Here is a 27,389-nt window from a genome sequence, read left to right as displayed (position 1 = left end):
CGCGCCCCCTGCACCACCCCCCCCCGCCCCCCTCCCCTGATGGGAACTTAAAATTCAAGGAGACCCAGATCTTTTTTTATTGTGGTCTTACTGAGGTTAGTATTCAAACTGTATTATTAGCAGATCTGAAATCTCCAGTTCTGGCCAGTCCCGTGGAAAGCAGCATCTTCAGCAACTGCATACACTTTTTATCTGGTGTACTAATCATGGCATTATTGCTAAACTGAAGAAATGTGCCTCTCTTAATCCTGAGTTTAATGTGTTGGTAAGGTTTTTTTTTTTCTCCTATGAACAAGCTGATTTGAGCAAGAAGTGAATAAAAGTGTCTTTATATTGCAGGTTGCAGATTGTGAGAAGAGGAATGCCAAATCGCGTGAAAGCCGTAGCTTTTATATTTTTAAGCGATATTTGAATAAGATTTTAAATGAAGCTGGAAAACTTGGCCTTGTAAGTATTTGAACAATCATTAAAAATTAATTAGAATTCATATTACTACTTGATGTATTTTTCACAGTTATCAAGTATTGATTTAATTATTCTGGCATACTTTAAATTAAAATGAAGGGAACTGAATTGCAAAGGAAAAAATTACAGAAGTATGTGCACCCAGTATTGCTGTTAGTGAGCAGTGTTTGCTCAGGAGAGACAGTTGCTGTTTTATCTGTAAAGCATCCAAAGGAAGACTACGTGAATTCAGAATATGTCTCTAAATATCTATTGCTGGGATGCAGCTATAGTAATATGCTGTTCAGGTCATGTTAATGGTTGTTAAAACTTGAAAGAGCCAGATTTTGTTTGTTTGTTGTAGATCTTTTAGGCCTTTGTTTTAGACTACCACGTTAACCACCTAAGAATAATATTAGAGTTTACATACAAGAATCACCTTCTTACTTTCTTTGTTATGCTGTCTTTGGTGATTTTTTTTTTTTCTATTCAGAGGTACAGGAATAAATTTTTAGCAATAAGCAAAATTAATATTTAACAAAGAACATTCTATTTAGCAATGTAAAATGTCTTGCTTTGGTATTTAATAGCTTGTCTGTATAACCCAGCCATGATCAGGGCATATATAGCGCATTTGTAATTATTACTTGTTAATGAGAAGTGGTTCTAAATTTTTAGTAACAGGCAAGATAACTGGGTTCATTTTTCTTTATTTTTTTTTTTTAATTTTTTGTGTAGAATTGAAAGAGTACAAACCAGTTGAATTTGTATTTTATATAGTTTAGAAGAATGAACAAAAAGGTTATGGAATCATAGTGTGCTCCCTGTCCCATGTCTTCATCCTGCACTCTGCTTCGAAAGGGTGCTGGTACATACCGAAGGGTATATAATCAGGTTTTTGCCTAGGGATACAGTTTTTCATATGTACTTCTATTTCTAAATAAGCAGCTTTTAACCATTGTTTTGCTTTTCTTTTAATTCAGCCTGAGGAAAATGTGGGCCACGTCCATTATGATGCTGAGATCATCCTTACAAAACAGACGTATTTGGAGATCCTCAGGTTTCTCAATGAGGAAACTTGGCAGTCGGGTGCTGTGGATGATGCTCTTAGTGATATTTTGATCAATTTTAAGCACCATGATTATAAAGCTTGGCACTGGAGATTTGAAGACACTTTTGGAATTGATCTATATAATGTGTTTCTGGTAAGAGAAGAAGAAAGGGTTTTGTTGTTTTTAAATTGCTCTTTTCTCCAGTTTCTAAGTGCAAGTCTGGTCAATGAATATTACCATCTTAACTGCACACGTAAAGCAGTTCTTTCCATCGTACTTACAGTGAGTCACTGTTGCCTCCTGGTTGCTGAAGGTAGAAGCGATGTATTCACTTGAAGTAGGAATTTAAGTTTTTTTGTTCCTGTGATCATCTTTTCTTGTTGTAGTTTACGTTTTTTTTCCTGGTAAGCTTTCTTTTTTCTCTTCCTGTCTTTTATTTCTGTGTTGTGTGACTCATTAGACTGTAGTACTTTCTTATCACTTAAACTGATAACTCCTGCATTATACATTTTCCAGATTTGTCTCATGTTCAAATAGATGCCGAAGCTGTTGGCTTCTGCAGGAGTTAGAATATATTTATATTGAGACAAGTATATATTTGAGGTCTCATAGGTCAGAGGTTTTTGTAAATTTTGTGGAAAAAAATTGTATAGTGTTGGAGAGGAGGAGAGCATGACTGTGTGGAAAATATGACGTTCTCTAAAATGGAATTAAAGTGCTATGCTGAGGATCTCTAATAAGCTGAAGCTCTCTGAATAAATCTTTACCATTCAGAACATGCTCACATTTTATGCTGACCTGATCTTAGAGTAGCCTAGTCTGTGAAGTCTTGCTGCTGTTACCCAAACTGTAACTTTGTCTCTTAACCAAACTGCAGGAGTTGGTAGCAGTCCTTCTGTGGTTCATAGCAGGCACATGCTACTCAGGCGCTGAATTACACCAATTTTCTAATTTTAAGGTATGGTAGGTAACGTGATAAATATTGTAAGGAAGAAGTAACTAAATATCTCAAGAAAGAAATGAGCAACTGCAGTGTAAGGCTGTGATAGGAGTGACTGCTAGTAATACCATGAAACTTTTCTGCCTTGTAGTGCTGCAGGTACACTGCGAAAGCAAGGAAAAATTCTCTCAATGGTTCTGTGTAAATGACACTAGTAAAAACGAAAGTTGGAAGTTCCTTCATGTGTACTGGCAGTGAGCTTGGAAAATTCCAAATCTGGATCATAATATTTTCCTGTTTTCTTTTTCAGATACTCTTGTGCTTAGTGTGCATTGTAACTGTAATAGCTACAGAGCTCTGGACACGTATTCATTGGTTTGTTCAGCTAAAACGTGTTTTATTAATAAGTTTTCTCATCAGTTTTGCATGGAATTGGCTTTACTTGTATAAGGTAAGTTGTTCTGAAATCTTACTGGCTTTTAGGGTTAAAATTTTACAGTTTTGAGGGAGTTAAGGTTATTTAATCCTTTAATTAGTTCATATAAAGCAATAGTTGACCGCAAAATAAACAAAGGGATGAACATTTTATTTTGCGTGTTGGCAGGTGTATTAGGCATGAAGAACAAAAGAAACCCTGCCAGCTTTTATCCTGCTGCAGAGGTGCCCAAAATTCATAAAGCAGTAGAACTGTGATTTCACTGCGTGGGCAAGGGAGATGTGAACCCTGTCTAAAGCAGCTTGGTAGAAAAGCCTTACGAAAATAGATTGTGGGGAGTTTTTTCTTTCTGAAGATTCCCTGGCTGAAACTATTTAACATGGGATAGACCAAAGATAAACACTTCATTAATGGTGATAAAGTGGCTGACTGTACAATGGTATTGGTTTTAATGAGGAGGAATTTATGCTACTAAGTGATAGCCCAACCACAAAATCTCAGTCCTCACCTCTTGATATCAGAATTTAACTGCAGCTTGTCAGATGCAGGAACAGCGGAGTGCCAGGGAGTAGGATGGCTCTTGAAGATCAGTTGGACTGCCAGGCAGAGGTCTTAGATTGAGTCAGTGAGGAATGTCAAGAGTTTTTCAGCAGATGATTTGACTTAATTCTTTCTATTTATCATTGCCGCTGTAAGGCAAAATTATAATGAATACAAGTATTTGTTAATGGGAATGTCCCGTGTAGCAGCTGTCTCTGGTTTTAGTCCAGAAATGTTTTAAGGAAACAAGATGTCGTCAGATTACTTTTGCCCTGAACTTGTATCTGTGAATACTGGAGTTTGCTCTTTTGGTAATTCAGGCGCCATTTGGAGAATAACTCGGAGGTAGCCATCTTGGTAGTTTTTATCCATTCCCAGAAGTACTTGGAATTTAACTCTGTTCAATTGTTTGGGTAGCAAACTCTTCTTAATACAGATTGACACAGGTAATTATCCCAAACCTGCTGAGAGCAAACATCACTAGCTCAGGTGCAGTGCTGCACGGACGCAGGTGTTCTGCGCGCAGTACCACCTTGGTTCATGTTTGACCAGTAATTCCTCTTCTCCTGCAGCTGGCCTTTGCGCAGCATCAAGCAGAAATTGCGAAAATGGGGCAGTTTGATAATGTCTGTGCTGAGAAGTTGGACTGGGGGGAAAGTCTTATTGGTAAATACTTGTTTCGTTATTTTGTAGTACTATTTAAGATCACAAACTATTCGGTAATAGTTTCCAAGACTACTACGATTTCTTCATGAGTAGGACATTGAATTTTCTTCAGCAATACATGATTGTGTGGTTTCACCATGTCTCCATCCCACAAGACCTTCTTTTCTAGGCCTTTGGAGGACAGCTGATCACAGAACTGTGCTTAGAGCATGTCATGGCGTTACTTCTTTTCCTTGTAACTTAGCCCGTGTTTCCCCAAGTCCCCTCCCCCAGTACCATTCAGTGCCGTTTATTGAAGATAGGAGGGCAGAAATGAAGAAAAAGATGTTTTGGTTCTTTTTTTTTTATCCATCTGCCAGGCCTGTGAGTACACTGGACTTCAGAAATTAGATCTCTAACTACTTACTCTAGTGTTGCTATTTTACAGAGAAAGCTGAATTTTTTTTTATTAGCCATTATTTGTTACCTGGTGCTACAGCAGGTAGAGGAATGATGGCAACTCTTACTGAGTGCTTGTTATGGCCTTCCCTTTGTAATTTATTGACTCTGATTGCTCTGTTTATGTCAAATTTCAATGCTTTATGTTCTGATTGCACTAAAATCAAACTACAGAAACAGTGATGTCATAAATTACTTGTTTATTGCTTCTTAAAAGTTCCCTTAAAAGGAGTAAGACTTTCTGCTTACAACTAAAATAGTCCCTTGAAATCTAGCAATTAAAAACCACATTTTTTCATCTACTTGCAGCCTGGCGGATGAGTCATAACACTCAGAATTACTTCTGTTTCAGTAGCTGTGGACAAAGTGTACTAGATAATAGTTCCCACAGAGGAGACTTATTTTTCTTCTGAGGCTTCTAGGGACTAAGGTCATCTAATAAAGAGAACTTTCTTGACTAAACATGGGAGAAACTCAGTTTCTTTTTCTTTCTGGCCTTCCCCCTCCTTCCTGCATCCCCATGACTGGATAAACTACACTGCCAAGCTAATCTCAGATATTTAAAAATAAATCTGAGCTTTGAACCATATCTAGAAGAGTTCTCTTCCATCTATAATTGAAATGCTACTTTCTGTATTACTACTGTGTCATAAAATGTATTTTTAAAAAGTAGTGCAACTATGTCTCTGCTTTGACTACAGAATGGCTCAGAGGTAAATGGACGTTTCAGGACGATCCCTGTCAGAAGTACTACGAAACTCTGCTAGTGAATCCTGTTTTGCTGGTGCCACCGACAAAGGTACACACCAAGCCTAAACGGACCATTCCTGTGTTTATGTTTGTAATTGGTGACGACACCCTTTGTCGATTTGTCTTTTTCTAGGCATTGGCAATTACTTTCACCAACTTTGTAACTGAGCCTTTGAAGCACGTAGGACAAGGTATTGGTGAATTCATCAAAGCACTTATGAAGGAGATACCGTTTATTCTGCAGGTTCCAGTGCTGATTATGATGGCTCTGGCTGTCCTGGTTTGTACACATTTATCTTATATTAATAATACCTAAATATAAGTTTAATATATAAAAATTAAAACTGAGCTTTTTATCTGTTATATCATTTATTTCTTATTTGTGCTACTGAACAGATTTCTTAGCACGATGAAATTATTTCTACGAGGGAATTTTTTCTTGACAAAATCTTTATAGTTCAGTTGGTTTAGCAATTAAAATGCGTGAAGTTTGTATTTAAACCACATCTCTCCCCCACTCCCCAAGTGGGATAAAATGGCATTAAACTACTTAAAATCTTAGACTCTATGACAGTTTATTGCAGCTTATTTCCCATTTCTTCTTTCTACCCAGCGATGGGTACAGTTAGCTTTTTATACAGAAAAGCATTGAGTTAGAGCCTTCAGCATCTTTATTGTAGGACCGAAGATAAACGACATCCAGTCTTGGCAGTTCCTGCAGCACGGTCAGACTGCAGAAAGCTTGACTTGTACTGCAGCCGTTCTGATCGCCTGAGCTTTTCTTACTGTGTTTTTCAGATATGTGACTTTGAATTGTGCCTGAAAACCCGTAGGCTGCAAATATTTGGTATTTTGTTGTTTTTCTTTCCCCTCTCCCAGGCTTTCTGCTATGGTGCAGGATCATCAGTGTCTGTGTTAAGATACTTAACATCTTTTCAGAAGAAAAGTCTTCCCCCACCTGACAGTCAAGAGGAAAGAATAGACTTTGGGCAACCTGATGGGAGTAAATCAGATGGTTATTATTTGCAGAAGCTTCCTTATGTTTATAGAGGACCGTATGACAGAGGAGATGGTCCCACGAGACCAGGAAATGGCAGCAGAAGTCCTGACATCGTGCATAGGAGCAATGAGCCAGATACGCAAGTAGAAGAGTCTCACAAACCAGAACGTGGTGTATGTTAGTCCTGGTGCTCGTTGAGCAGAGATGAAAGTTAATAGATTTCAATTGTCATCTGCTAGAACATGTTTAAACAAGCTTAACACAAATCCTGGGGAGAGAGGAGTTAAGGAACTACCTGCTCCCCTACAGAACAGTTTGGCAGAGGTGTCTCGGGCACGTTTTGTTCTGGAAAAATACTGTGTAATGGCTAACTGTGGCAGGAAACTACTGACTTAAGACTCTTTTATAGTAAAGACTCAAATAACTTCTCTTCTGAGAGATCTGTACTCATGTCAGCCCGGGCAGTAATGATTATGCACAGAAGAAGGGGCGAGGGGGGAAAAGCAGTGCTGACTTTTCTGTAAACTAAACTATAGCAAATTAAAACCAGACTGACACTCTAAATTGTGCTTATTTACATGTACGATTTCCGCAGGGGGGAAAAAAAAGTACCAGTCATGCTTTGGGGGAGTTCTGCCCATTGTGCTGGGATGCACCTGAAGCAACAGATGCCATCACTTTGGATTGTTTGCTTAATAGCTTATTATTAATTTTTACAGAATAGATTGCACACTGAGGCTGAAGGTTGTAGACTAGAAACTATCACAGCTGAAAACCTTCCTGAAGAACATGTACTTGAGCAGCAGAAACAGGAGACAGGCAAAGCAGAGCGAGACACTGGAGAAAACTGTGATCCTAATAAAAACCTAGAAGAAAAGAGTTCTGCAGTGGAACCACGTGAAGGGAAGAAAAAGAGCAGTTCCTGTGCCTCACAGGAAGGAGACTAAGGAAGGCCCAAGCTCTGCTGTAAGTTTTGTCATACACTTGCTACTTCTGCTCTAGTTCTCAAATGTAGAAAAGAGAACATCAGTAAGCTGATGGGAACGCGGCTTTGGTCAGAGCACTAGGTATGCGTAGCGGTAAGGTGGGATTCTAAAAACTGAGAGACTGAGTACGTGTACTATTTCTGGAATTTGAAATCAATGTGTTCAGTAAGATAATACAACTTTAAGTGGCCAAGAAAACAGGCTTCTGGGGTGTTGCTGCTTGTTTGAAATCAAGTTTGTGTAACAAATGTTGAGTAAAACTAGATACTCAGTGGAGGGAAAGCACTGATACTCTGTGATCTAGCAAACATAAGCCTCATCAGGTAACTAACTGTCAAACAGCCTGAGGAAAGTTGCTGATATTCATGCAAGTCACATGGAACTAATCGCAGCTCAAATAGATGTCTCATGACTACGTTTTGGTTTATATGCTTTTCTTTTGTTTCATGGTCTTCAAAATTAGTTTGCCGCTTGTCAGCTCTGTATTAGGACAGCTTGATGATTTTTCTTCTAGTTGAGTAATTTGCAGAGGAGTGAGAAGCTGATGTTGTATCAGATGTTTTTTTAGGGCAATTCAAAGCTGAATGTGGAATAGGAAGCACTAAGTAAAAGTACTGAAGATCAGCGTGATAAACTGATGGTAACACATGGGTTTTGGAAGACTATTCTGGCATTTCTCCTTAAAAGCAGAAGGAGGACAGTTTTAGTTTCAGTAGGATTCAATTTCAGTGCTAAAAAAGCAAGAGAATGTTTGTAAAACAGTTTGAATTATGTGGCCTCTGTGTCTGTTTAACTATTCTTATAATGCCATTTTAACTCTGAAGCTAAAATTAACTGTAGATTCTTCTCTAGGGGTATACTACTTCAATAAAAAAGATGACATCACTTAATTTATAAATACCTGAAGTGATCAGTTTGCCACCTTTGGCGTTAAAACCAGTGGCTGCTGACTAAAGACACCTACACTTAAACAAACGTAGAGCCCTTGGGGTTCCCGGGAACCACCTACCTCAGTACGGGTATCTATGGAGGGGAAGACTAAGTTACACCTGTTGTTCCCAGGAACTACCCCAGCACAGCACCTCCTTATCAAGAGAAGGAGAAGTTGGTGAGGTCAAGTAATAAGCAGCATCCATACATTTACTGTTTGTAACACTTTCGTTACTGCAGGCATTACCTGCCATCCGTGGTAGTTGGTGCCAATCAGCTACCACCCTTGGGATTCTCTGGTGTGTGGACATGTACCACCCAATCTCTAGAACAGCATTGGCAGCCGTTACTTAAAAACAAGCGTATCTTTGTAAAAAATTCTTATGATTGTAAAAGTTTGCTGTGAGTAATACGGGGAACACTTAACTAAATATTACCAAGAAAACCCAGCATGTTTTGAAAAGACTATTTTTGTACTAAATAGAATGAAAACTAGAGTTTGATTTTTTTTTTTTTTTTTTTTTTTAATTTTTAAAAAAAGTATAAAAGAAAACAGGACCTTTTTCCAGGGAGGTACAAATTGGGGTGGGGGGGGAAATCAAGTTTTCTTTAAAAAGAACATACAAATTTAGGTCTTACACTAGATTGAGACAATGGTAGAATCCACACATCAGCAATGAGAATACCGTGACAGGGAAAAAAAATGCATATTAATGTCCATAGCCTAGAGGCAGTTAAGAGGGAGATGCAGTAATCAGTATCTCAGACGCTGCTAAAAGAAGCTGCCCACTGCAAAGAGCAGCGACAACTCTAACTACTGGTCACGAGTGTGATGCTGCTGCTATTTGTACAAGGAATTATTAGAAAGGGGACAAAACTACTAATCGCAGTCTTCTGTAAAAAGGCATGTATGTTTTTCCAGCAAACAAAAATGATATCCAAGATGCTACTGTACAGCATGCGCCTGTCCGTTTCTTCAGCTGGAATTTGGTCCCTTTATAGCAGAGGGTAAATGGACTCTCTGTTCATCCATTCTCTTTGCTTGCGATCGTAAAATCAGGCTGAAAAAATCCTCATCTGGTACAGTTGGTCCTTTTGCCGATGGTGGAGGAGCACATCTTTGATCATCCAGTCTGGAACCCTACAGACAGACCAAGCAATAAAGCTGCATATTTACAGGAATATATATCATAAAATAAGTGAACACTGCAAGTGAAAAATTACTAAAACTTTTGTTTTCAGATTTAAAGTTATTAGGAGGATTTAATTAGTAAGATTTGTTTCAAGTTAAACTTCTCAAGTGGAATTAGTAAGAGTGAAAGTGTAGCTAAAATGGTTCCTTGAAAGCACTTGTCCACATGTATCTGAAAATAAAACCCCCAATTAGTTCTTGTTCATACTGCACAACAAGATTTAAGTGGTTTTCATTAAATTCTCTTTGGTCTAATTGGTATATACACACCGTGCTGTAATTGACAATCAGATGCCTCACTTGTGTATTGTCATGAACTATTATTTAAACTTAACGACACTGGAATGATGATCACTATCACCACTAAAACTTTGATACTGGATTCTTTCATTTGGTAAGTTAGGATTCCTGGTGTATCAGGTGCCCTCCCAACAAGCTAGAGCTAAACACTTTTTCATAAAATCATTTTACATACTCGTTTTAATAGCCGCACTTGTGTTCCTTCACCTTTTCAGCACTTGTTACTTTAAATGGTTAAAATGGTATAAATACCAAAATTACACTTACTAGACACTGGATAATTTGGAAAAAAAATGAAAACAAGAAAAAGAAATTTTTTAAAAAAAAAAAACCTTGGAAAAAAAAAATCCTAATTTTCTGTCCTCTATGTTCTTCCTTGTGCACCAGATCCGTTTGTATCTTAAAACACATGATAAACACGGTGGCTTACTTGAAGAAACTAAATAGCAGGATGCACAAATCAAATCCCCAGACTCGGAATCTGAAGAACTTTTGTAAAAAAAAAACTTACCTGGCATTTTATCAATATATCAAAGAAGTCGTCATCTGGTTCTCTGTTGTTACTTGCCATGAGGTGACCCAGGACGGACTGACCGTTGTGTTGATTGAGACGAAGGCCGGGTAGATTACTAAAGCTAGCGCGTTGGTCATCTAGCCGGCGGCTCTGCGAGCTAGCCAGGAGGTCTAGAAATTCATCTGTGTGGGGCGAGACTACAGAAGTAGAAAAGGCTGGGGAGGAGGAAGAAAACAAGTTAGCCTAGAAATAAGTTCCTTTCCATAGTTCAGTCTTGCATGCAGATACACTTTTAAAACGGTATTTGGCAGGAACTAAAGTCAGATACAGATTTTACTTTTAAAAAATTACATTTTCTCATTGTTTTAGGTGGAGTAGAGGCCATTGCCACTGAAGCAGCTGAGAATCTGTTGTTCTCCTGGAAGTAGCATCTCTGATCATCCATCCTGTTACTCTGGAATCGACTCAGCAGATCAAAGAACCCTTCATCTGCCATTGTCTCTCGACTGTTTTTCTGAAGAGGAGAGAAGAGTTAGGGGTATCCTGAACTCAAGAGTACCTAAAACTCGGACAACTGCATCGCAGTTTCATTTCAGTAATATGTTTGGTATTTGCATATCAGAAATCCGTTAAATGAAATTTTTCAGTCATCCATTTCTACAGACAAGAGATTTATCATAAGAGGAAATGCTAATAATCTGGCAAGCACTTCTGAAAGGTAAAAGAAACATTTCATTCTCTGAAACAGAAAGAAACAGTACCCTCATCAGTACAACTGGAGTTACTCTTCCTCAGCCGTGAATCCACCCAAACCCCAAATGCCCATGAAAGAAAAAAAACAAGAACAGCAATGAACAGTTTCTGTCACCTCCTCAAGTCTATGGTGAATCTAGATCAAATGACTCAGTTCTTTTATTCTTACCTGACTTCTGTCAAGAGTGCAGTAACCTAAAAAAGATGTCAAAAATATCTCCCACTGTCTGAATTGGAAAAACTAGATTTTTTTTTTTAAGTTTGGAGAAGCAGGGTCTAGAAGAGACTAGAAATAAAATATATGTGCAAGCCGAGCTATAACTTAGAAAATCCACTAGGAAGAAAAAAAAGTTGCAATAGCAGGAAAAGCTTAAAGCTGGCACCACCCAGGAGACAGCTGTAGAGTGGCAGATTCTGCATCATTTTACAGAGCCACGGTGTTTAAATCCAGTAAAACTGAAGTGGACAGCTGCAGGAATGTGTTTTCTGTAATTCTGATCAGACAAACATGAGTAAAGGCCATGGTCTCCACAGCTCGCCAAACCTACCCTCTGAGAGTTTGGAAGTCGATGATCAATAGAATTACTGGCATCCTGCAAAACTTTGGAAGCGGTGCCGTTTTTGTACTTTTTGCCTTTTAGTCGATTTACAAAATGCAGTTTTGCTGAAGGTTTGGCAACCAGTGGTTTCTGTTTAGCAAGAATCTCACTGTTCCAGTTCTGAACCTAAGAAAACAAGAGTCATGAAATTAAGCCCTCTGATTTTAGTTACCTGTATGGTTACCTCTTATTTGCTGCTGCTTTTCCTCCCCAAACTGAAGCAGCTTTCACATTACTTAGTTTACCCAACCATGAGGAAGTGAAAACTTGCGTTTTGGTTCTGTTACTGGACTCTGATTATTGAGCTCTTGTTACCTGAAGCAGGTTAGTACTGTTACTGATCAGTCTTGTAACTGAACTGTAGTGTGACACCCGATTGATTAAAATGTGGTCAAACTGTATATTTAATTAAACATGCTGAAGTTTCCCTTGCTGACTGTAGTGCAGGAAATGTAGTTAATGTGAATGCTAAAATGCAGACACAGCTGGCACTTTCCACCTGACGTTCTTATAATTGGAAAGAAGGAAAAAAGATTAAAAATCCATAGTTTTACAAAGCAAAAAGTCAGAGCAAAACAAACCCTTATACAAACCCAGATTCTCAACCAGCCTTCTATGAAATCCTTGATCTACACAAAATTCCCAGTAAAGACTGAAAAGGAAGAGGGAGAAGAATGCCAGCACAAGAGCAAATGGGAATAACCATCTAGTTTCACTGAAGAACAGAATGGATAGCTTTATCACCTTGACAGATCTTCCCTAAAGTCTCTTCTAAAATAAACAAACAGAATTATCCACAAAATCAACAGCTTTATCTACAACTGACAAACTCTTATAATAACTGAATAAAACCCCATTTTTTTCTTGATTCAACATTGCAAATTGTGAACAGTCACAAATCTGTCAGCAACACTGCCTACCCAGATGGTTTGCCTTTGAAAGGCTTCTTTAAGATCAGCACACAGATTCCAACTCTGAGAAGACGGCATCCTGTACACTCAAACCATATTGCTAGTGTCATACGTTGTTCTAGGTATCAAAGACATTTATGGAAGGGATTTTCAGAATCTACTCAATGAGTATCTTGAAAAAAGCCCTTTATAAGAGCTATACTGCAATACTAGGTTAATACTTTATTACAAAAATCCACATGAAACATTTTAGTATATTTAGGGCACAGACTATGTATTCTAAAAGATACCACAGATAAAGAGATTCAGAGAGGAAGAAAGCGCAGCTGATAACTGGCCAAAAGTTTAGAGGTTCCCTGCAGAGGAACCACCCTGAACTAAATGCACAATCTTGTTACGTCAGTACACAGAGAGGCTCTTAAGCATCAGTGCTGACTTCTGCTGTAACAATTGTCCAGATGTAAGCTTTTGAGATTTAATTTCCTATTTGATAAACACGATGGCAGACTTCGCATCACTTGAAGAGATGGGAATTAGATACCCTGGTATGGAGGGATTGGAGCCATTTATGTAGAACTGCAGCCCACCACTTAAAGGCAGACAGCATTTAAAGGAAATCTCTTGAAAATTGATATAAGGATTTTAATTGGGAACTCCCAGCTCCAAGAGATTTCTCTGAGCTTGGGGGGGAAGTTACTTTACTTATCTGTGATGCAGTTTCAGCGTTGCTGAAATTGCGTCCTTACTCAAGACAGATGTTGAAACTCCTAATGGCTTGCAAGTTGGTTGAAATACCAAAGTGAAAAACACAACATGTATTTTAAGTGCCTATAAAATGACTGTAACCAAAGAAAAAAAATGTTCAGAATAGCTGAGCTAAAGCTTAGGAATTTTACTCTGAATCACCTTCACGTTGCAACCTCAAACCACTTTTAAAGAGGAGATGAAAGGAATTCCTTTGATGCACACTACAGGACCCCATTCTTTCTTATTTGTGAGGGCAATAAAGCAAGCTTTCCACAAGCCATTACAACCATTATATGTGTAAGATGCTGAATGTTACCTACATGACAAAAGTATTATTTGTTAGACATGCTTCTACATAACTCTTAACATCAACTAAATTAAAAAGGGGATGCAAGTGACACATCAACATTCTGCTGAGTTTTTCAAAGTTAAGTATAAAATTTCTGACTGTTCATAACAACTGTTGAAGTTAAACCCGTAGAAGCGTTTCATTGCAATCTCACTGGCAGAATAGAAAGAAGGAAAGTGGCAACCTTTTCTGGTGTTAATTTCATAAGTTCCATGTTCTCCATACTGTGACGGCGTCCTACTCGCGGTCTGGTACCTTCAAGAAAGAATCAGGTTCATCTTTTTATCATTAAGATTTATGGTGTCACTTTCAAAGCTGTGGCTGTACTCATCTAAGGTCCAAGATACAGTAATTTTGAGTTCCAAAACAGCACAATTAAATATATCGGTAGAGAATAAATAACCACTAGTAAAAGCAGCATTCAAAACCACACAGACATAAGCTACACAAGGTGCTTTCATGGGACACAAGAGAAGGACCATGTATCTTTGAACGGAGGACATCAGATGAACTGGGTTCTACTGTAACCCCCAGTGTTGCTAAGACGGTAGGAAGAAAAAAGGAAAGACCTAATTTGGCAGCAAAAAGATACATCTCCCACATGAAAAAGAAAAAAAAAGGGGGAGACGGGATGATTAGAAACATCATGTGAAGAAACTAAGCAGTAACCTGTGATTCACAATGTAAATCCTCCGGAAAAGGAGGAGCTGAAGGGTTCCAATATTGCAAAAACAATCTTTTTTAGCTTGGGCTGGGGGGGAGCCCTGCATACTCAACCATTGGTAGTCAGAAAACAATGCAAGCAACAAATTCGTTTTGAAGTTCACTGTTAGAACGTATTGCAGGAATAGGCACTTACCATTCAAACTGTTATCTACCACATGGCTTTCTGACATCATGGAGTTGTTTGTGCTGTAGCTTAATCCAAGAACCATTTGAAGATCTGAGAGATTAAGTCTAGCAGTGAGTTCTCCACTTCTGTCTCCTACCTGCAAGCAAATAAAATAAGCAGTTCTATTACTGTAACAAAGGATACACATACATAAATACAAAGCAAAATCTTGTCCCCTAGATTTCTGAGAGAAAAAAATCTGAAAAAGTTTTTGTGGTTGAAAACAGAGAATCATCTTTTCAATGAAGTGCATTAACAACTGAAAGGTACATAACAAAGCCTAAATAACCTCTGCTAGGCTATTCACTTGGATTCCATGATGACATTATCAGAGGTGGCACTGCAACTAAGGAGCTAGTTGCAGTGAGACATGGCTGAAATAATTTGGAATCAACTATCTCGGAAGTCATTCCAAATCCATTCCGTCATTCAAAATCACGTGCATGGCCACACCTCCATAAAATCACTGTCTCAGTGAGAGCAAAAACCAACAGCCAACGTACGTGGAGTGTGAAAATCGTACCTCTCTTGAAATCTCCAAGTGCCTTTCTGCAAAATGCATGGCTTGGTCATGATTTCCCAGAGCAGTATATGCATTCCCTAAACTCCAGCATGCTCTTCCTTCACCAATTCTGCAAAAAATAATCCCATTTTCAATTATACCTTCACCGGCTGAACACTAGGGGTCAGGTTTTCATAATACTGCCACAGTAAGATTGCTGTGCCAAGAAAAATGGAAGGCTGTCATCAGAAACCATTCCAACACCAACACGTTCAGTATTGTATTTAAAGGGGTGTGATCTGGGAATAACCATAAATATGAGCAAATCTAATCAAAATTTTCATTTTTAAGCTCACAGCAAACTTAACCCGCTCTGTTTTGCAAGCATGGAACATTTTATAACCTTTACTTTTCCCTCAGATTGCATGCCTTACTATTCATATATTCTGCCTATTGAGTTAGAAGTGCATTTAAAAGTTGTAAAAAATTTTAGTTGTACCCAACATTATAAAAAAGGCCTTATAAATCATGATTATAAAATAAGCATTACTTGCTACTGTGTTACTTTCTGTTCCCCATCCCTTCCCATGTTCTTAATTTGTGGAAAAGTAGGAGATGTATTGTTGTGAAGGTATGCAAAATTATTTTAATGAAGTCATGAGAGAGATCTGCTTTTCTTAATTTATAAAGAAGACGCTGACAGAAGATGTAGAGACAGTCATTCATCAATTCGTTTTTCATCTCAGATGCACTCACTAGCTGCAATACCTCCATGAGTAATTTATTTTTTCCCTATATGAAAACTGGAGCCAGGCATTGTAGGGAATTCATGTTAATTCAGCTGTCACATGCAGAACAATGACAGCAGAGTTAGAGATAACAGGATTTGGTTGAAGTGTCATACATACATTAAACAATTTCTTAGGGCTTACTTGTCATTTAATTCCTGAGCAATCACAAGGTGCTTCAAGTGATAATCGATTGCTTTTTCATAGTCTTGAAGCAAAGTGTACGTGTTCCCAAGGCTGTAGCAGGCCTGGGCTTCCACAGCTCTGTCTTTCAGCTGTCGAGCCAGCTGTAACGTCCTCCTGAAAAAAAGGGTTAATCATCCCAAAAATCACAGCAAGGAAAAGTTTTTTAAAATATACTTGCGCAACTAAAAATTAATTCTACAGATTAAACCAATTAGGACACCGGGCTGGCAAATTAGCTGCTAATAAATTACTATCTTGTAAACTCTTACAAAAATTTTAAGCGTCTTGTCTTCCACTCCCCTGCACTGCAGCCTATATTCATTTACTTTATTACAGAGCAGACTGATCCCTCAAACAGCACCGTCTAGTTCATCATTCATTTGTAGCAGTTTTCCTGACAGTAAGCACTTGGAACAGTTTAGCGCCAGCATTACAAGAAGAACGGTATATTCTCCATCAGCATCAGTAAGACAGACCTACGACGACCGAGCCAGCCTGCCCCTGCTGGGCAAGAAGAATTTGAGTGCGAAGAGGAACCTGTGCAGTATGGAGGCTTTTTTTCCTCTTTCAAAAAGAATGGGTGAGCTCCAAAATCCACGTGAGATACTAACAACACCTATACTGTATCTTTGCCAAGCTTGTATTTCCCTAAATAGCAACTGCTTAGCAGTGCAGACATCAAGAAAAAAGACTTGATTGAAAACACAGCCTAAATATGTAAAATCATGTTGACGTGCACCACCTATCTCAGCTTGTGAGTATACCTAAGACAGCTACCCATCTCGGGTGTATTAAAGTTACTCAGATCATTCCAGAACTTGCTAAGGGCTAAGACAGTAATGCTTGGTTCTAGAATAAAGGGGAATAAATGCTTATCAACAGAAAGATGTCAGAAGAATCTATTTAAAGTAACAAAAAAGTTAAAAAAAAAAAAAGTTGCCCCCTCCCTTAAAAGAACCAGAATAGTTAAACAACCAAGGAAAAAATGTTATTTTTGCTAAACAAATGCAGCTCTTTCCCAAGTATATGTTGAAGAGATGGCTATTCTACAGGGAGCTAAAATACCAGGCACAACAGAAGTAAACTGCACAAGAAGAGATATGAACTATCATATTTATAAGCAGCAAACTAACTTGTAGTATTCAGAAGCGGTTTCAAATTCACCCAGGAATATGTAGGCATTTCCAAGGTTGCTGTATGCTCTTCTTTCCGCTGATCTATCACCAAATTCTTTTGCAATTAGGAGACGCTGAAAAATGTGAAATAATTGCGTTATTTACTCAACTTGTACTTTCTAACATACACTTGCATACAGAAATGCATGCTCATAGTTTTTACACCGTGCACCTGTATCTGTTCTTTAGGCCAACAATGCTCAAGAAGAACGGCCAAACTTGAAGCTGTGTCACTGAGATTTAAAACTTGTATTAAAAAGCTTGCAACAAGATCTACCACATGTACTTAAGGTCAGGAGCAACCGGTGATAGTTTGCTAGAACAGAATTCCTTACTAGCACATTGTTGTACCTGTTCATGGGCTAAAACCGCACTCCTGAAGTTTCCCAGAAGGTAATGTGTGTTTCCCAGATTTCCAAAGGCACGTCCTTGTGCTGCTCTGTCACCCAGCTCTGTCACTATTGTCAGGTTTTCCCTGTTTTGGGGGAAGTGAGAAGAGGAGGAATAGTGACTTTTAAGAGGTTTTTTTTTTTCCCCTCACAGTCATTTAAATATTTTTTTAAAAAAAATCCATTTAAATAAAGGAAAACGTAGAGGTATTCTACTTTGGCCTATTTTAATGGCCTTTATGCAACCATAAATCCTCCACTGAGTAGGAAAAATTTCCTGTGAGAGACCAAACTTAATTGCATTCTTACTCAAGTTGGTGCACTTGCTTCCAGTTATAAAGCTATATTATATATAAGTACACCAAGGTCCTATCGTCATGGTCTGGTTTGAAGAGTACTGCTGGATTCTAACGTAAGGGAAAGGTAATAAGAGGTACATTAAAAATAAAGGCATAACAAAAAAATAGTGCACTCTCCAGTTTAAAAGGAAAAAATTCACAGCTACCAGTGTTCTGAATAGAAGTGTGCCACAGATAAGTTCAGGACCCCACAAATCTCGCAATATTCTCATGAACTAGATGATCATACCCTCTCAATCCCCTACATTTAAAGCTACTACTTACTCATAATAATTTGCAGCTTTTTGTAAAGCATTTTTCACATCATCTGGAAGTTCCCCTGGATCATGAGTCCCAGCACTAGCTACATTTTTCCCTTTAGAGTGATACACATTTCCCAGGTTATATAGTGCTCTTGCTTCTCCAACCTAAGCCAAAAGTAAAATAAGGCATTAAAATTTTATGCTTCAAAGTCTTGTGTCACAACAACTATTGGCACAATCCACAGATGGGGAAAAAAAGTTTGTTAACTGGTTGTCAACACATGCTCTGCCCTTTCTAAACGTGTTCTTATCACCCACCTTACTCCCACTCAGTCACCTCCCTCAATCAAATTGTTTTGCATACTACTTCCTTATGAAGTGCAAGATACATAATAAGTCTTAAGGCCAATTATCATTAAAAATTAAATTAAAAAAACCCAAACACACACAAAACAGGATATTATTTATTAATGTGGACCTACAGTCTTCCAGGTGCAAGCAACTATTTTGCAACTAACAGATTCTTACTGTCTAGAAGAAATGATGGAATATTCAGTATTTACTTCCCGCTGAAAGGTGGCACGCTCATTACCAACACAACAGGGTTCAGTAATAGGTGTTAGCAGTTTACTTCTAGATTCCGAAGCAATTCTTACCTTATCATTAAGCTCTCTGGAAATATCCAGATGTCTTTGACAACAAACAATAGCTTCCTCAAAATTCCCAAGTACCTTTAAGGTGTTGCCCAGATTCCCACTAGCTTTAGCTTCTCCCAGTAGATCTCCAATTGTCCTAAAATTGCAGAAATAAAGCACCCAGTAAATAGCATATAATTTGAAACCAAACAGAAGATCGATGTATGGTGCACAATTACAAGAATTTATGAAAAGAGATTACAACCACGTAAATGCGTATGTATGCAGTTCATTTTATATCTAAAATGCACTCACATAAACATTGTTCAGCCTGTGGTGACAGACAGTTTTGATGCTGGTGTTTGTGCAACTGCTAGTACTCATAGTATTGATCATCTACTTAAGGTTAAAAAAAACCAAAAACAATCACTTCTTTTAGGAAGATAATAAAGAGAAAATTCTTAACGATTATGTAGAAAGACAGCCCCAGCATTAGAAAGAGAGGTTTAACTGTTTCTGCATTTTACTTGACTCTCATAGCCTGATCCTATTTACAAGACATACTGGTCTCCCAGAAAGCTCAGAGGTAATACTACATTTCCAGATTCTAAATGAGACTAAGGGAAAAGGCTGCCACCGAACCACTCCAAGGGTGATACTTGGGGAATAACACAACAAAAGAAGTTCCCACAAGGTTACAGCACTTGAGCAGGCTAAGGCAGGGGGAAGAACAGATTTGTGCCTGAATTGAGGTTAAGTACATTAGGTGCCTATATCTTTTATTGGATCTATACCAAATCATTAAAAGTCAGATGCATAAATAGCATATGAACTGCACAGAGTTTTTAGATTTCACAATATCGTATTATGAATTTTACGTAGAGAAAATATGAATGAGTTCTGTCTAGTAAACAAGAGAGCCAGCTTAACATTCTGGAGAACCAGAAAGACTGAGTTTTAGAAACAGGAAAAGGTAAAAAAAGGGTGGATTTAAAGAAGCCACTTAATTATCCACAAACCTGGTGAGGCCTCAGTCAGTGTTAGGATTATGGTGCTAGACTGGGTATTAGCTCCCAGGTCAAAGGGCAACCAAGTTACCTGCCAGACCCCCTGGCCCTCTGCCATCACCACACTCACTCATTATCCAGTACCAATAGGAGGGTTTGGTAGGAAAATGAACAGTCTCTACAAGAATGGGATGACATGGCGAATATGGTTAAAGACAGACACAAGATTACCTTGCAAGAGTTAAATCATGGTGATGATATTCCAAGGCCTTTGTGTATTCATGCAAGTAGAAATAGGCATTGCCTAACTGGCTGTAAATAGCACTGAGGGTTTTTAAATCTTCAGTTCCAACCTGAACAGCTGCTTCAAAGAAAGAGACACCAGCTCGGCAATCTCCTGCTTTACACAGGCGCTCACCTTCCAAAGCCAGTTCTAGGCAGGAAGCCTCCATCCTGCACAATTTAAGTAAAAAGAAAAACGGTCACTCTAAATGCAGTACTGCATCCAATAATCTGAGTTCTGAAGAGGTTATTTTACTCAGAGGGCCTCTACTTTTAGGACAGGGAGTCAGCACCACAGTACATGCCATGAGCTTTGTGCTCTAATATTACAAAAACTAACGCTGAAATGGAAATTTCAACTTCAGTGGTGATGAGCAAACATAACGTTAGAACAAATAACTTCAACTTTTTTTTGTTCTCTTTCTTTCTTTTTAAGTCTCAGGGAGGAAATCCGAATGCTGTTTTGTCCATATATAGCACCTGTAGGATTCAAAATTGCAGAGTTTTCACCATCTAGATAATTTTAGAAAAGTGACCTAGAAACCAAGTTATTTTGGAAAATACTTATTTTGACAAACGTAAGCACTTTAATTTTTAGGCTGATACCACAGTTACCTGCAAAATGTCTTATAGAAAAAAAAAAATTCAAATTCAAATTCAAATATTTCTGTGTATCAAAGACCACGACTATTCTTCCTAAAGTTGTTTCCTATGTGATTCAATACTCCTTGGCACTTCATCATTTCCTGTAGTGGCAGTGCTATGAAAATTCGCAGAGTATAAAGAAAAAAGACCTAGATTGAATTAACAACAAAATGTATGTCAATTCAAGTTACTTAATGGAGATGCCATCATTCCAGAACCCACTGGAATATTTTTTATTATTATGAGCAAACAATTGTGTGATTACACAGGTACAAAATACTGCAAGCAGCAAAGCAGATACTCATGAACGAATTTATAGCAGAATTTGTAGAAGATTACATTTTGAACAAGAAGCTGCTAGAGAACTGCAGTTGCCAAAAAACATTCAGGTGTCTTTCTGCTACTGTGAATTCAGGTGTACAAAAGGTAACATTTCAGTAACTGCTAATGTTTATATACAAACATGTCCTACTTTCCAGTTCTGAGATGCAAGGGAGGTAGGGGAGAGGAGGATGAGAAGAAAGAAAACTTCAGGTCTTGATCTTGAAGCAATATGGTTCTCTAGCTTTTTCAAGATACGTGCATTTTAAAAAGCTCTCAAAAACATCATCATTCTACTTTTAAAAGATTGTTTCAAAAAGAAAACTCAGTAAGAGACATTCTGTAAGTATTTAAAAAGCATGTGCTAATATTGCCAAAAAGTGGACATCAACTTTGTACATTTGTATATTGTTTTGAATTTTTCTTCAAGATGGATTATACAGGAAGTATAAGGGCTTGCACTCCAAAACAGAACACTTGGCGTAGTTAAAAGATCGCCTCATTATGTCATCATTTGATATTTACCTGGTTGTAAGAATAAACCATTTAGAATTCTATTCCTAAAACTGTCCCTTCATACGCAGAGATCAGTAATAGCAACAATCAAATGTTGGCTTTTCCAAAAGTTATTTTTACAGCAACACCAGAAGACAGCTGTTTTAACAAGACATACTGAAGAAGAATTTAACATACCTGCAATGTTTACATTTCTTTATTTTTCTAAATCAGAAAAAAATACGTTATGCAACATTCTACTGAAATCTGAGCAAGAAGGAAATATTTTTGAAAAATCCAATGACTTTCAAGAGAACCAGAAGAATTTGGATCATAAGTAAAATAAGTTACCAACACAAAATAGTACCATACCTGTTGGTCTTCGACATTCCACAACTTAAGCACAACGAGATGACAGACATATTTAGCTTTTGCAATTAAAAATACTGTATGCTTGGTAGTTGGTAAAGATGTAGACAGTAAATCATAACTCAGGCATGAAGTTCTTCCCAGGCCCAACTTCTCAGGTTGGATATCCATAACACATGCAGTATTCTTATGCTTGGAAGCTCTTCTCAGAGAAGTTAAAGCATTCTTATTTGCTAGAACACACAACCTGGTTTTTATTACATTGTGCATGTGTTGAATGTAAGACAGGAAAAGGTAGAAATGATTAAGTACAGTTAAGTACAAGGCAGAAATGATTACACCATCAGCATCTGAAGGTTTAAGACTTAAAACACTTCATTGGGTAATCTTAATCCTATCCAAAGAGGTTCTCTCCGGGCACCTCATGTTAACTGACATATCCAATTAAAGTGATGGCTAGAAAATAATGGTGCTCCTTAGTGCGAAGATTTCCACCATTACACAATCACATTCATTTCTTTAGATTTTTAGCTTGAATGGCTAAAAAGGGTAGAGTTTTCAGCAAAATGTGTATGTGATGTAATAGTCAAAATGCTATACTGGACACCAATTCTATAAATGAATCTATCCCATAAAAAAACAAGTATGTTTTGATTTGCAACTGTGATGCATCGGCCACCTAATCAATGAAGAAAAGGCACAGTTTAAAAAGGTACAAAGACAGTATCAGAGAATGCCATGGACCGGTAATTTTCCTGATATACTGCATTCAATTAATTTCACACTCTGCTAAAGACTGCCAAAATGCCAAGGCAGCATTACTATTTCCTCAAGGAACTTGAAACATAACCTTTTGACTTTGCAACCTTAGACTTCATATAACTTCAAAAAATGAAAGATTTGGGTTTTTTTAATACAGCACATAAATAAATAAGAAGCTAAGGCTTATACCCAGGCTGATGAAAATCAGCTGTTATTACGCAGTGTTTCAATTCAACCAGAATTACAGGAAGGAAATGAGAATGGGAATTAGTAATTGTTTGGGTAAAACAGAACCCAACATCTAACACTACTCTTGAGTGCAACTCTAGAAAGGTTATGTTAACATGTTGCTAGAATTTGTACAGCAAATTAAAGCTATAATTCCATTTGGATCATTTCTTACTGACCTTCTACAATTTCAAAGTCTAAATAAGCTGTATAAAAAAAAGGACAGAGAAAATGAAATAAATATTTCCACAGTTGCCTGTACCCAATATTAATATTTTATTCACATTATATAAGAGCTAGGAAATCATTCAGTTATTTTAAGTTTGCGAGGCTTATCCATCAAGTACCAAAACTGGACTCAGAAGAGGTTTGGGTTTGGTTTGGGTTTGGTTTTTTTTTTCCCTCTCTATTACTTAAAGGACCATTACAAAAATTAACACAATTTATTTTTTTTTAAAGATTTACATAGGTGTTCTCCAGTCAAAAAAACATCGTCTCTTAGTAATGTTTTAACTGACACTACTAATGGTTAAATAGCATGTCTGCAGACTAGACAGGGCTAAGTTATCAATGTTTTAGGAAGTCATTAAATAGTTACAAGGAGAATATGAAATTACTTTCTCTGTTCCCAGGGCTGAATTGAATTACTTATTTATTCAACACCCAATGGCTAAACAAAAGATACATTGAATCCGCAGAGACCAGAAGAGAACAAGGCTCATTCATCTGTGTACTTCTAATGAAATGCTGTTCCTGCTAAACAGGATAATGTTCTTCCACATATTACTGTGGAAATACTCATACAGGGCTTCGTTATCCTGTTTATAGTTGCCTGGACCTGTTCTCTGAAAGGCTGGCATCTCCTGAATAATTCCTCATTTGTAAAACTACCTCAGCCTTATCTGTCCCTCAAAGCTTTTCATCTTGCCTGGCTCCCTTTTCTTTTTACTTTTTTTTTTTCCCCCTTCTTTTTCTCCCTTGTTCTTCTCTGACCTTCTTCACATTCTCTTTTGAACCTTTACACTTACCTTTATAAGAATATAAACCCCAAGCATACTGCCTCCACCCTAAACTCCCTGGTTTTTTCCTCCCATTTCGGAGTCTCCCTTCCTTCAGCTGTTCTCATCTTACAATAAAGAACAGAAAAGCAGTAAGAAATAAGGCAATAGAAGGTGGCAAGAAGACTCAGCGATTACTACAATCTCCAAACACAATTACTTCAGTTTTACTCTGTTCAATTCCCACTAAGAGGATTTTTTGCTATTGAGGTGAAGCGGGGCTGCCATGCAATTTGCCATGAAACATGTCAATACACGTAACATACCTAGACACAAAACAAGAAAACCCTATTATATCTCTTTAATTCAGATGCATAAAATTACTAATGCTATAGCATCCTATAATAAAGATCACATACTATTTCTGACGCCCGCCCTTTTTCTTGGTTTCTGTACATAATGCAGAAGCATACCACATTAAGCACTCCAAACAACTTAACTACACCTCCACTGCAACACTGTGTTTAGTCAAACTAAGTTTGATGGCAAACTTCAAAACAAAACAACACACACACATACACAAAGAAATCACACACCTGAATTTTGGGTTCTTTTGCTCCAGCCAAGACAAAAGCAGTGAAAAGGTTTTGGTGTACAAATTTAGAAGGCCAAGACATGCGAGTTCCACAAATATTTACTCTACAGATCACTTATTAGTCCCATTCATTAACATGAGCATTTCATTTGCAGTCACTAAACAATGCAAGAATAAAAAAGTTTCCTTTCACCAGCAAAAGCATTTTTATAGTGGCTAAGTGATACTGGTCAACTACAGTGGGGAGAAAGAAACAGCTTGCACAGTAAGAAACAGACTCGCAGTAAAGCCTTTCCTTAGGAGCGGGCCACCAGCTTCTTTATGGTCAGCTCTAAGGGAATACCAGAAAGAAGGAAAAAGTAGTCAGAGCCAAACGAGCCTGGGACAATACCTGTAGGTATAAAAATTTAAAAACTGATAAATAACACCACCAGCCCCAGTAATTTATGACCTATTCCTCCCTGCATTAAGTTTTAAACCACAACCAAATAAAATCTTTACAGATTATAGCTATTAAATTATCATAAAATTCCAGTTCAATATACTGAATTAATCTGCAGTTTCTCCAAGTTTTAGAACAGTTTAATATTTAAAAAAATTTAAAAGGATTATGCCTTGATGTTTTTTAAACGTTCATCAGATTACAGTTCTTACAAAAAGGTTTAATAAGGCCATTAACATTTTTATTGTCAATCAGTGTTATTCAAGCCTGTACTGAAATACAGCATAAAGCAGTCACACATTTTGCCTTGACTGTGCTCGCCAATTTTTTTGAAGTTATTTTCGGCTTGTCAATTTAAACCAGACAATCAGCCATGCCGCTCTCTTCATCCATTTACTTCTGTAATAGTACCCTGAAGAGCTCCCGCTTTTATCGAAGAGTGAGCAAGGATCTTCCACAGCTGCCTGGGGAGGTCCAAGAGCATCAGCAACAGCGTGGGTAAACATGTTACAGGAATGCTGGGAGTTAGATACATCCAAGAAACCCTTAGCACAGAAGCAGCATCTTGCTCACACACTCAGGGCTTCCTGCTGGCATAGCCGCCATATAAAGATTTTAGCAAAATAAAGAGAGCAGAGAGTAAGTTACAGTTTATTTGCTAGTTTCCTCCTTATTGACTGTGAAAATGCTCCTCCTGCTGACTGCACTGCTAACCAGACCTAACACTGTAATTCTATGAAATGGAAGAGAAGACCAATCTAACAGCAGTTGAACGCTGTCAGAATGTTTTCAGAATTAATGTTAAGCTGTAGCACGTGCTGTCTTACAAATACAGGTAGTGCTTTGTTCCTGTTAGCTAGCAAGGAAAAGGCCTCCAAAGCAAGGATGACCAGAGTAGAGCGTGGGGGGAGCACACAAGAATCACGCTTTTTATTTGTTTTTAAAACAATCATTCCAGTGTTCCAGTGTCCCTTCCTACTGAATGAGCCGCAAGATTTACCCTTCCAAACACCAGCCATCCCAACAACATGCACTACACAATGCTTCTCTTGTTCAGGTTCATCAGAGGGAGCCTGCAATGCAAACATGTTGTTCCAGGTCTGTAAAGGGGATTCCAGAAGAAAAAGGAGAAAAGAAGGGAAATCACATATCCTCTCGACTTGCAGTAACAGTACGTTTATAGTACCAGGTATCAAAGCAGTTCCTCTCTATCAATCAAATCTCTTTATTTTAGTCAAGGAAAACTGCTCTATGTGACAGCGCACCTAAAAATTCATCATTCATAGAAGCGATAATGGGACAAGTACAGACAACTTCAGCAGACAAAACTTAACAATTTGCATATGCAGCCCAAAAGCTAAAAAAAAAGAGAGAGCAGGTATTATCATGCAGGGATCATATTTCGTATCATTCTATCAGAAATACAAAGAAATACAATCATGTACTATTCTGCAACCGCACACAGTTCCAATACTATACAATCATGTAATTATACTAATACAATTACTATACAAGAGAGTTTTCATAGTTCAAAAATTGAGAAAAGAAAAAAAAAAGTGACTTTGGCTTTCAGTTTCAATTACACTAGTAACAAAGATACCAAACTATTTGTTGCAACGTGTTTAGTTTTCTCTATTGAACAGCATTTATTCATCCACACTAAAATTAATATAGTCTTACCTGTATCGCACATGAAAGGAACGATCTTCACGCATGCTTATCAAAACATTACTGTCCTCCATTGAGTTGCATTATCAGTAGAGAAAATAATACTGGTCTGTAGTAGGGTAAGTACTTTACTATGGAGAACTGTTGTCAGAACACCATTCCAGTTAGTATATTAATAAGCTGGAGAACAGATATCCTAGGCTCCTGTTGAAAAAACTCTTCTTTATTACTAAGGTAAGGAGGTCACTGTCAGACACATCTTAAACCTTCAGAAACGTGTTCAAGTTCTTTCATCTGTGGCCCTTTAAGCTCCATTCAGCTGTGTTTCTGCAAAGGGAACACAAGATGCTTGGCTTGAAGTCTCATAGTCAGTTAATAACTCATAACCATTTGCAGCTGATGTAAAAACATAACACTACTCCTACCAAGCCAGAAACATCAATCAAGAACTTAAAGCCAGAGCCAAAGCCTTCCACATACATATGGCAATTCCTGTAGGCAAGCAAGAAAGCACAGAAGGTTTAACAAAAACCAATCCTGTCTTTTCTGTTGGAAACTTTGAGCCATTTACTCTTGTTACCATTCTTTGGCCTCATGAGTTCCAAGCAAAAAGCTTAAAGGATGAATGAAAGGCATGATATGAAACAGATCACAAATTGCTTTACACGTAAACAGTACTGCTGGAACCTGATGGTTAGCTCAAATCCCACGGTAGTCAGAACTGGCTGACACAATCCCATACAGAGATCATCCGTTCTGGAGATCATCCCACCCAGAACATTATGAGCACAGATGCAAGCAGAGGTTTAAGCTCTATGCCTCTTACCCCTCCCTGCTCCCAAAAGAAAAGGAGGGAGGATTG

General features: G+C 37.9%; 2 protein-coding genes across 2 annotated transcripts in view; one reads left to right on the top strand and one right to left on the bottom strand.

The window, feature by feature from the left end:
• The window catches only part of CLCC1 (chloride channel CLIC-like 1), a 9,860-nt gene extending 2,647 nt beyond the window's left edge, over positions 1–7,213 (top strand). The window contains exons 3-10 of the mRNA XM_009703520.1: positions 340–447; positions 1,428–1,649; positions 2,747–2,887; positions 3,985–4,078; positions 5,218–5,315; positions 5,400–5,546; positions 6,146–6,439; positions 6,986–7,213. Of these exons, the coding sequence (XP_009701822.1) occupies positions 340–447; positions 1,428–1,649; positions 2,747–2,887; positions 3,985–4,078; positions 5,218–5,315; positions 5,400–5,546; positions 6,146–6,439; positions 6,986–7,213 (1,332 nt within the window). The remainder of the gene's footprint in view (positions 1–339; positions 448–1,427; positions 1,650–2,746; positions 2,888–3,984; positions 4,079–5,217; positions 5,316–5,399; positions 5,547–6,145; positions 6,440–6,985) is intronic.
• A 1,662-nt stretch (positions 7,214–8,875) lies between these two features.
• Positions 8,876–26,858, bottom strand: GPSM2 (G-protein signaling modulator 2). The gene is made up of 14 exons (XM_009703522.1): positions 26,540–26,858; positions 19,954–20,175; positions 18,737–18,872; positions 18,103–18,245; positions 17,442–17,565; positions 17,049–17,164; positions 15,874–16,029; positions 14,963–15,071; positions 14,407–14,536; positions 13,732–13,802; positions 11,490–11,666; positions 10,540–10,702; positions 10,186–10,403; positions 8,876–9,323 (listed from the first exon to the last, which is right to left on the bottom strand). The coding sequence occupies exons 1-14, from the start codon at positions 26,599–26,601 to the stop codon at positions 9,159–9,161; spliced, it is 1,992 nt and encodes a 663-aa protein (XP_009701824.1). The 5' UTR covers positions 26,602–26,858; the 3' UTR covers positions 8,876–9,158.
• Positions 26,859–27,389: the final 531 nt, after the last annotated feature.

Source organism: Cariama cristata, unplaced genomic scaffold (assembly GCF_000690535.1).
Source record: "Cariama cristata isolate BGI_N322 unplaced genomic scaffold, ASM69053v1 scaffold20997, whole genome shotgun sequence".
NCBI classification, from domain to species: domain Eukaryota; kingdom Metazoa; phylum Chordata; class Aves; order Cariamiformes; family Cariamidae; genus Cariama; species Cariama cristata.
This window is presented reverse-complemented; position numbering and strand designations above follow the sequence as displayed.

What these genes read in the sequence shown, in the direction of transcription:
- GPSM2 (XM_009703522.1), bottom strand. Translation starts at nt 26,601, where the DNA reads ATGGAGGACAGTAATGTTTTGATAAGCATGCGTGAAGATCGTTCCTTT. An exon ending in AAAGCTGCAAATTATTATGA is followed by an intron (nt 17,566 to 18,102) that starts GTAAGTAGTAGC and finishes CCCCCAAAACAG; the next exon opens with GGAAAACCTGACAATAGTGA. An exon ending in TGAAATTAACACCAGAAAAG is followed by an intron (nt 11,667 to 13,731) that starts GTTGCCACTTTC and finishes TTGTTTTCTTAG; the next exon opens with GTTCAGAACTGGAACAGTGA.